Source organism: Epinephelus moara, chromosome 17 (assembly GCF_006386435.1).
Source record: "Epinephelus moara isolate mb chromosome 17, YSFRI_EMoa_1.0, whole genome shotgun sequence".
NCBI classification, from domain to species: domain Eukaryota; kingdom Metazoa; phylum Chordata; class Actinopteri; order Perciformes; family Serranidae; genus Epinephelus; species Epinephelus moara.
This window is the reverse complement of record NC_065522.1, coordinates 30,724,981-30,735,863: the sequence shown is the minus strand read 5'-3', so window position 1 is coordinate 30,735,863 and position 10,883 is coordinate 30,724,981. Positions and strand designations below refer to the sequence as shown.

Sequence of the window (10,883 nt, the reverse complement as noted above, 5' to 3'; positions counted from 1 at the left end):
CGCACTCGCACCCCCTAGCTCAGTCCCCGCCCCACCCCCACCCCCCTCTCTCTCCTGCTCACTGTGCGCTTGGCGAGTAATTCGGGCTTCCACAGTCGAGCGCACTTCCGCGTTGTAGTTTCCTGTAAAAATGTCCGTGAAAAATCCCCGCGATGTGAAAAATACATGCAGAGCAGTCTTTTGTGTGACACTGGTGCACGGAGCGGAATCCGCGCGGTTGTAAAATCTGAGCTTTGCGCGCACAGGGCTTGCGGACCTCCGCTTTTAGTCCGGGCCGACCTCCGCGGAGTCCACTCCATGTACGTTCCGCCCGAGTACGGCTGTAAAATGACGTATGCGGTCCGGTCGGTCTAAAAAAAAAAAAAAAAAAAAAAAAAAACGGTCCAAGACGGAGTACCGAACTGAATTGGTATTACCAAGAACCGACTTAACCCTAATTAGCACTGGGTTTAAATGCTTTTTAAGTCATTAACTTGCAAAAGCCCCCCCCCCCCCCCATAACTCTTTATTATTTTAAACTTCTAAATTTTGCTTATTCAGTTTTTTTTTATCTCCAGTGTTTTCAACATTTTCGCGTGTTAATAATAACTTTGACAACAATATCGAACGGCCAACGATGTTGTTTTCAGCATTATTTTAAGCGAGTAATCAGAACAAAGTAGACCAGCACCTGCTGACTGACCTCTTCGCCCCAGATTCATCGGAACAAGCGGCTGCCAGCCACTCATCACTGTGGTTCTTGTGCCAAACCCAAAGACTTTCTGCAGCGCAAGGGAAACGACGTTTGAGGCCACCTGCAGGACTGGAAAGACTGGAAAGCTGCGAAGCGACAGTCCGGGGCCCCAAGAGGAGCTTTGACTTTGATCATATGTGTGTATATATATATATATATATATATATATATATATATATATACATATGTGTGTAGAGAGAGAGAGGATTCATAACCCAGATATTGAGATTGACAAATTAATAACTGGTTATTAATTTGATTAGTCACTTCCCTTATGAGGACCGTGGTGCCCCAAAATTTTATCACGAGTGCAAATATTCTCAAAAGGGTGTTTCCTCTACACCATCCATTTTCATCTGCTGATCAGGGGCCGAGCTGCCGGGGCAGCAGGCTGGGCAAGGTATTCCAGATGACCCTCTACCCAGCAATGCTCTCCAGCTCCTCCTGGGGTATCCTGAGGTGTTCCCAGAGACAGATGAGCTATGACAATCCCTCCAGCATGTTCTGGGTCTACCCCGGGGCCTCCTACCGGTTGGACGTGCCCGGAAAACCTCTTATGGGAGGCACCCAGGAGGCATCCTGATCAGATGCCCGAATCACCTCAGCTGAACCCCATCAACAAAGGAGCAGTGGCCCCACTCCAAGCTCCCTTTGCATGTCTGAGCTCCTCACCCTATCTCTAAGGCTGAGCTGAGCCACTCTGAAACTCATTTGGGCCTCTTGTATCCGCTATACAATTCTTTCAGCCACTACGTAAAGCTCACGACTATAGGTGAGGGTCAGATCACGGATCGACATGTAAATTAAGGTCCCGTTTATACAACAACGATTTCCACTGAAAACGGAAAACATTAGTTGCCTTTTGGCCGATCGTTTACATGACAGCGGCGTTTTGGGTGCCTGAAAACGCAGTGTTTTGAAAACGAGTTTCAGAGTGCAATTGTTTTGGAAACGGCAGCATCTCCGTTGTCATGTAAACTTGCAATATGCAGTTCCTCTGAAAACGGAGACTTTTCACACTTGCGCATTATGGTTCCAGTCACTAGGCATGCGTGAGAAAGTCGACCATCACAACAACAATGGCCAACTCCCAAGCTCTGCTTGTGCTGCTCACCCTGTTGAATTTATCAACGCTTCCCCATCATAGTGTAGATTTACTGTAGCAACTCCACCTCGTCGTCCGTCCAGACAAACGTTCATGGGGTTGCCATTTTGTTTATTTATACATCGCCGCTCTGTTGAAGGAAGCGTAAGCATCACACCACCAACTACTGGCCTAGCGTGTATACTGTAGTGTTTTTGGTCATTTTTGGAGATCCATGTGCACGGCGATTGTTATCAAAACATTGTTGTATAAACGCGGAACTTTTTTTCAAAACGAAAATGAGTAACGATTCTGTTTTCAGTGGATCGTTTTCGAGACCCTGCGTCCTCACATGAGGACATTACATTTTGGGTTTACTGGATCTTCAACGTCATTCCGCTTAAGTCAGACCTGTTGTCCTCGTTCGTGGACACTTTTTTTGTGCCATCTAGTGGTAGTAAGAGCGCAATACACTAATCCAAAAACAAGATGGCAGCCATCTCTGCCGAGTCAGTCTGCAGCTGATCCCGACGCAAAAGTGGACAAGGTCCAAAACCTGATCACATTTTATAGTTGAAACTTGTTTTTTTAAGATTAACAATGATTGTAGTTTGATATGGCAACAAATTTGACCAATTTTAGCAACAGTAACAAGACACTGTTAATTAGAAAGTACTCATTTGAAGACACTGAGACTTTGTTATCATTGACTATGTTTCGTTTTTTATACTTATCAGGTCCTGCTCATCCAAAATAGGTAGAAGAAATTTTAAATGCATACCAAACAAAAATTCAGGATAATAGGCTGTCAACTCTCAGACTCATGTAACAGATGTTTCACTTGTTGCGCGCCACATTTTTTGATGCAGAGAGAAACAGTTAGTAAATAACTGATGTGATTGCTGATCACACAGCCCATCCATTGATCAGATATGACTGACACGGGTACTCTTTATTAATGTAAGAACTTCTTGTGTGAAGGTATTTTAATGTGATTTGTCTTTAGTAGGCCCACTGTAGTAATACCTTTATTTAAATAATTCATTTTTTGTTCTCCGATTTGCATTTGAATCTAATGCAATAACCAAAGATTCTCACTGATTTAGCATGAAGCTAATGACACCACAGAAGCTAACGACACCACAGAAGCTAACGACACCAGAGAAGCTAACGACACCACAGAAGCTAACGACACCAGAGAAGCTAACGACACCAGAGAAGCTAACGCGGCGTATAAACGTCGACAGACTGAATATTTATTGAACAAAGCTGCAGTTATATTATTAATAATGAACTTGTAATGTTTAATGAACAAACCTGCTCTGTGTAACCGAAGCTGAGGGTTGAAAACAGCGTCCAGTAGTTTCCGTTGTCGCTCGTTCTCCTCTTTTGATCGACAAAGTTCCTCCTCGTACTCTGCTATCGTTCTTTCAAACAGCCCAAATATCTCTTCAGCAGCCGCAGTTAGTCGCTGCTTCACCAACGATCTCAGCATTTGGACTTTCGACATGTTCACACTTTAAAAACACAACAAAGACACTCTGCTAACACTTGTTTCTGCTGGACGCCATCTTGTCCAAACAGGATAAAGTTAGCCACAGTAAAGAATACAACTTCCGGGTCAGAGGAGTTGCTGAGCTTCAAAATAAAAGTCCGGAAGGGTTACCAAAGAGCATGGATACCAAGAGGCGAAGCTCCGTTAAATTTCTGCCAAGAGCCACTAGGGGCGCTGTCGCCATTTTGGACTGTTGAGCTTGGACTGTTGCGCCCAGACAACATGCAAGATGTCAAGGAGAGAGGAGAAAAAAAGTAAAAGAAAACAGTGAAGTGCAATTAACTGCAACAACTGAAGGATCCCGACAGGTAAGAACTCCTGAGGTGTAAGTTTTAAAGTGTTTTAATATCAATTTAATATATATATATATATATATATATATATATATATATATATAATCTGTTTGACCATTTCATGTATAATGTTGCATTGTTGTGGCTGCACAGGTCTGTACGCCTCCTTCATTATGTGCAACATGCTAAAGATTTAAGTTGCACAAATATACAATCATCAACACACACAGTTTTCATTGGTCAAAAATGTATTTCTGCGAATATGATTATGAACAAAGCGGTCTGTTTTATACCGGTATTAAGTTAGTTTGATATTGGACATTCACATTCGTTTGACATTCAAAAGACAACAACAAACAACAATAATAAAATAAGTAATGATAATAATAAATACTAGTACTGTTAAAACAAATGATGATTAAGTTTGGTATAATGAAAGTACATCATGGCAGAGCAGTTTTATTGGCTGTCACTGTACTGTGTGAGGTGACAGGTGTTCAAAGTGACTCAGCCTACACACATGACAGAATGTGCTGGTGGAAATGCTGTATCTAGATATTGATATTCTTTTTAACCTTGTAAAGCATTTTGTGCTACATTTATGTATGAAAAGTGCTTTATAAATAAAGATTGATTGATTGAAGTGATGATGATAGTGATTGTCATCACCATAACAGGTTGGATTATTTCAAAAACAATATAAAGGATCTTCAAAGTGCAAAGTTTAAGTTTTTGAGTGTGGCATGTCATGTCATTGCTTACTGTGGCAGTGAATTAATTATTGTGTGCAAAAGGAGGCGTCTGTGAGCTCTGGCTCGCCTACGCCTCGCATTTTGCATGTTGAGAAGCATGAGAGAGCTTGCAGACATGTTGCTGGTGGGTAAAGAGTGGCCAGCTTCATTTTTGGGCAATTTCGATACTCACAGGTGCGTTCAGATTTTGGTGCAGTACCTCTGCTCTGCCAGCAGATGGAGTGTTTTCACACGAATCTTTTAGTATGTCCGAATGGACCCAACTTGTTTAGTAGGTAGGAGTAGTATCTAGTGGTAGTACGTAGTAGTAGTATGCAGTATGCCAGTGGGCCTTTCGGACGCAGCCCAAGAGTACCCAGCTGCAGACAAGATGGCGGACAAGGGCGCCGCCATATATCCAATCCATACCAGAAGTTAATCTTCTTCGTGTCTACGATACTGGAAGTCCATACAAAACTATTCAAGAGAAGGCTGAGACACGGGGTCAAACATGGGGGGATTGCACATGCACAGTAAAATCTGGTCTGCACTTCCTCATAGGCTCAGTAGATGGCGTGAGACCGCGGAATAAGGGGGATGTGCATGCATGTCATTTTCACAGCTTATTACTGGACTGTCACTGGTGGCCTGCATTGTGGGTGAGAATGTCAGAGATGCAATTCCAACAACTTCAGGCAGCCGCCGTCCAAAAGTCCAAGCAGACCGCACTCCTTGATCGCTGAGCGGATCCTGCGCTTTTTATCTAGCGCCCCTGCTGTCATCCTCCAGCATCGCAGCTCAAGTTACACTGCGCATGTGCAATCCCCCGGAGCTGGACTGAAAATCTACTTTCAGTGCGTCTGCTTTTATGCTGGTGGAGACTGGACAGAGTCTCCACCTTCTTCTGCTAATCCATCCCACTTCAATGCAAAGCTATTGGTGGCGACCTTTTTCTTTTTGTCCAATCGTGAACAGGCCCGATTTTAATGGTGTATCACTTTCATTTTGAGTCTGGAAGTTCCCAAATTTTCCACCCTTAGCTTTGGATTTGCTTTCACTTTATTTTTAAAAAAACATGTGAATCTTAGGGACTTTCTTTATGCAGTCCCTTGTGCTCTTATACAATATAAACTTTTAAATGTGCATCAGGTAGTACAGACATGTGAATGTGTGTGTGCTGATCGTTATACAGAACATGATAGGTTACGTGTGTGCTCTGTAGTGTGAATACAACGTTGACTTATAACTCTAATTTGTGAACACTTTAACATGTATAGCAATGCTTTGACACATATAGATGCATTTCAATCGGTTTTATAAGATCTTATACATAAAACATGGTTATAAGATGGTTATATGGTTTTGTTTCTTAATCAACTTATGCAGTGTAACACTTTTACTTGATTAGGGATTAACTCTTACACTACATCCTCTCCTCAGACGGGTAATGATCATCTCTTCCCTTGGGATCCCACTCTGTAATCTACCTGCACTGAATATTCCTTAGTGACACTTGCACGTCACTCAAATGTTGTTTTAATGATTGTTCAGCCAATATGTTTGCTTTTTCATTTCCTTCCACCCCTGCATGAGCAGGAGCCCACAGACATGTCATCCTGCTCAAACAGTGTGACGTTAGCCAAAGTGAAGAATACAGCTTCCAGAGCAGATGAGTTGCTGAGCTTCAAAATAAAAGTCTGGAAGTGTTACTGAAATTACAGGTTGCCTCAAAAAACACACACAGGAAGATAAATGATTCAAATACACTTGAGCCTGAGGGTTTATTCTTTAACTCGGAGACAAAAGCTTCAACCCTCCCACACACACACAGACACACAAAAGCTGAAAGATTTGTCCCCTGAACTAAAACTCGTATGACAAATTAAGTTTTACTTCAGCAAGAATCTTGTTTCACTAACTTAATAGTTTCTCTTCCATAGGAATCCTCATGTGTTCCTTCAGAGCCCAGACAAACAATCTTTTACAACTCTCAGAACAACTTAACTATTTTTGTGTCATAATAAGTCTCAAACAACGTACTAGGACTTACTTATTTTTCAGAAAGTTTTATATTGACTGAAATTCTCTGGTCTCCTTCCAATTGTCATCAGTGTACGGTTTCAGGTTCAATAAAATCTCCCTTCTAATGCCCCTTAGTGTGATTCTAATGAGACTGACTCATTAACAACACACTTGTGTTTTCTGAGATGTTTACGCCAAGCAAATCTTTGGTCACAAACACTGCAGCGAAAAGCTTTCTCTCCTGTGTGAGTTCTCGTGTGTTCTTTCAAGGTCCCTTTCTGTATAAAAGATTTCTGACAAACTGAACAGCTGAAGCACCTTTTTCCAGTATGCGTTTTCATATGTTTTTTCAGAGTTCCAGTTTGACCAAATCTTTTCCCACACTCAGAGCAGCTATATGGTTTCTCTCCTGTGTGAGTTCTCATGTGTCTCTTTAGATGACTTAAGTGAGAAAATCCAAGCACACACTCGGAGCAGCTGTATGGTTTCTCTCCAGTGTGCGTTCTCATGTGTGCTATCAAGATCTCTTTCCGTGTAAAAGATTTCTGACAAACTGAACAGCTGAAGCACCTTTTTCCGGTATGCGTGTTCATGTGTTCTTTCAGTTGTCCAATGTGACCAAATCTTTTCCCACACTCAGAGCAACTATATGGTTTTTCTCCTGTGTGAATTCTCATGTGTACCTTCAGATGTCCGGTTCGACCAAATCTTTTCCCACACTCGGAGCAGCTATATGGTTTTTCTCCTGTGTGAGTGCTCATGTGTTCCTTCAGATTTCCAAGATGACCAAATCTTTTCCCACACTCAGAGCAGCTATATGGTTTTTCTCCTGTGTGAGTGCTCATGTGTTTCTTCAGATTTCCAAGTTGAGAATATCCTTTCCCACACTCGGAGCAGCTATATGGTTTCTCTCCTGTGTGAGTGCTCATGTGTAGCTTCAGATTTCTAAGATTACCCAATCTTTTCCCACACTCGGAGCAGCTATATGGTTTCTCTCCTGTGTGAGTGCTCATGTGTAGCTTCAGATTTCCAAGTTGAGAAAATCCTTTCCCACACTCAGAGCAGCTAAATGGTTTCTCTCCTGTGTGAGTGCTCATGTGTCGCTTCAGATTTCCACGTTGAGAAAATCTTTTCCCACACTCGGAGCACCTATATGGTTTTTTTTTACCACCATTCAAATCACTGACGGGGACTTGATCATTTTTAAGAGAGTTTAAACGTGACTGAGGTTCTCTGGTCTCTGTCCAATCATCACTGGCATCAGTCTCAGGTTGTAAATGTGTATCTGGATCTGAGTTCCTGGCTGGTTCTGGTCCTCCACAGTCCTCTCCATCTGATTCTGTTTCCATCTGTTCAGTGTGTCTTTGATGAAGCTGTGAGGACTGAGGTTTCTCTTCATCATCTTCACTCTTCACAGGGACAGGAGTGGATGTGAACTCCTGTTCCTCTTTATTGGGTGGAGGCTCTGGGTCCTCCTGGTCCTCTTTAATGTGTGGAGGCTCTGGGTCCTCCTGATCCACACTGGAGCTCCACTCCTGCTGCTCAGGGGGAACCTCTTCTTTAACCACCAACAGCTGCTGGACGTCTGCAGGAAACAGGAAACACACAGATGTTACAGAGAAATGTTGTCGTTCATTCACATCACAGCTCAAAAACTCCTTACTGAACTTCTACAGATCTCTGAGCATCAAACAGCTTCACAGTGTTCACTCAGCTGTGTCAGAGTGAGTGAGGTTGAGCTAAGCTTTCAATTTCGCAGCAATCATTAACATCCATTGAGACTCTTGTCATGTTTGGAGGCTCCAGTGAAGCTCTTCATTTGTTCACGCTTATGTGAATTATGTGAGAATCTCTTCATTTGTTCACGCTTATGTGAATTATGTGAGAATGACTGTTCATGGGATGCCAGAGTTTGCAGTGAGTCAAGTCTGATTATTAGGTACATCCTGCTGGTACCAGGTTGGACCCCCTTTTTAATTCTTGGTGTCATAGACTCAACAAGGTGCTGGAAACATTCCTCAGAGATGTTGGTCCATATTGACATGATGACATCACACAGTTGCTGCAGATTTGTCGGCTGCACATCCATGATGAGAATCTCCCGTTCCAGCACATCCCAAAGGTGCTCTATTGGACTGAGATCTGGTGACTGTGGAGGCCATTGGAGTACAGTGAACTCATTGTCATGTTTGAGATGATGTGAGCTTTGTGACATGGTGCGTTATCCTGCTGGAAGTAGCCATCAGAAGATGGGTACACTGTGGTCATAAAGGGATGGACACGCTCAGCAACAATACTCAGGTAGGCTGTGGTGTTTAAACCATGCTCAGTTGGTACTAAGAAAATCTCCCCCACACCATTACACCACCAGCAGCAGCCTGAAGCGTTGATACAAGGCAGGATGGATCCATGCTTCCATCTGAATGTGGTTTTTCCAATCTTCTATTGTCCAGTTTTGGTGAGAAAACCCGTGTGAATTGTAGCCTCAGTTTCCTGTTGTTAGCTGACAGGAGTGGCACCTGGTGTGGTCTTCTGCTGCTGTAGCCCATCTGCTTCAAGGTTGGACAAGGTGTTATTGCTTCAGAGATGGTCTTCTGCAGACCTTGGTTGGAACCAGTGGTTACTTGACTTCCTGTTGCCTTTCTATCAATTTGAACCAGAGAAGCTAACGGCACCAGAGAAGCTAATGACACCGGAGAAGCTAACTACACCAGAGAAGCTAATGACAGAGAAGCTAACGACACCAGAGAAGCTAACTACACCAGAGAAGCTAATGACACCGGAGAAGCTAACTACACCAGAGAAGCTAATGACAGAGAATGACACCGGAGAAGCTAACTACACCAGAGAAGCTAATGACAGAGAAGCTAACGACACCAGAGAAACTAACGGCACCAGAGAAGCTAATGACACCGGAGAAGCTAACTACACCAGAGAAGCTAATGACAGAGAAGCTAACGACACCAGAGAAGCTAACGGCACCAGAGAAGCTAACGACACCACAGAAACTAACGGCACCAGAGAAGCTAATGACACCACACTAGAGAAGCTAATGACACCACACCGGAGAAGCTAACGACACCAGAGAAGCTAATGACACCAGAGAAGCTTATGACGCTTGAGCTTATAGCTTCTGTGGTGTCATTAGCTTCTCTGGTGTCGTTAGCTTCTCTGGTGTCATTAGCTTCTCTGGTGCAGTAGCGCCGAGATCTAAAAGTGGCTGAAGGTATGTCGATTGCTGCTCAGCGACATATACCGATCCCCAGACTGGCATAAAGATCCCTAGACTGGTATATACCGATCCCCAGACTGGCATACAGATTCTCGGAGTGGTATGCTGCTATCATGCCGCTGTTATTCCACCGACACACGACGGTATGTGCCGCTTGAGATTGTTATGACACTGAGAGACGGTTGGATGGGTACCGCCCCCTGATGAATATGCAAATGTAATGCCACTGGGCTGGTTTGACGACAAGTACTGCCGTAAATGTATACATTTTTTTTGTCTTTATTGACAATGCTAACTTAACACTTTACCGCAAGTAAAGGAACGTATGTATGTTATGTTGTTGGGATGTACGCATATAGACAGTAATTACACGTGGGACTCTTACGATATGATAGTAAAGTAATATGTCTAAATGTCCGCCTATAAACTACTTAAAGCTAATGAAAGCGCTAGCCTTAGCGAACATGGCTAATGTTAGCCCAGCCACCGTAGCCAGTCTGACTAATCAATAGCAGAAACTTTGAGTCAACCAACAAAACAATACTTAGTGACAGGTTTTCATTATTAGGAGAACACAATAATACATTACTTCATATAAAATTTCGAGTCCGAATTATTGTGTCAAACAACTGTTATATTAATATATTGGGGTATTTTTTTTATGGTCCATCTCTGGATAGTCTGAAATGACAATCCACATATAAAACACTCACCAAAACTCACCTTTTTAAAATTGCTTTTAATGTATAATTTATCTCTTTCTTTATATTTTCAGTGTGTCTTTATATTTCTGTTTTTAACTTGTAAATTGTCTTTGTGTACCTGAAAAGCGCTATATAAAAATAAATGTATTGTTTATTGATTACACCACATATAGTTTTACTATAAATTCCAAGTTTTGCTTGAGAGTGAAGATATAGTTACATAGACATAGGCAGTATTTCCTTTACTCGTATATGAAATGTGTGTCTATGAGTATTTTAGGCTAAGTGGTATTTGACAGGGGTGAAATACATAACAAACATTATCCACCTTATTTTTCACGGAAACACGGAGGCAAAACAGAACGCAGCCAGCTTCCGATTTTTTGTGCGACACTTCCGGTCCAGCACTCTTACCACTGTGTAAATGGGAATCGCCTTGTTGTTTACCTTGCTGAGTTTAGCTATATATATGTATATATCACATTTTTCACGTCACTATCACCCTTTAGACTAATCTGATGTTTGTAAA

The 10,883-nt window shown here is 42.5% G+C and overlaps 1 protein-coding gene and 1 long non-coding RNA gene across 23 annotated transcripts in view; one reads left to right on the top strand and one right to left on the bottom strand.

The window, feature by feature from the left end:
- LOC126404393 (uncharacterized) overlaps nt 1–10,883 on the top strand; it is a 130,757-nt gene that overhangs the window by 77,330 nt on the left and 42,544 nt on the right. The window lies entirely within an intron of this gene.
- The window catches only part of LOC126404276 (gastrula zinc finger protein XlCGF57.1-like), a 236,338-nt gene that overhangs the window by 187,868 nt on the left and 37,587 nt on the right, over nt 1–10,883 (bottom strand). For 3 of the 21 annotated variants that reach the window (XM_050067395.1, XM_050067393.1, XM_050067390.1), the window contains exon 2: nt 7,972–8,003. The exons of 14 other annotated variants lie outside the window; for them this stretch is intronic. In XM_050067395.1, the coding sequence (XP_049923352.1) occupies nt 7,972–8,003 (32 nt within the window). Of the gene's footprint in view, nt 1–3,134; nt 3,489–7,101; nt 8,004–10,883 lie in introns of those variants that run through there. 4 more of the 21 variants (XM_050067402.1, XM_050067401.1, XM_050067385.1 and 1 more) reach the window with 3 other exon arrangements.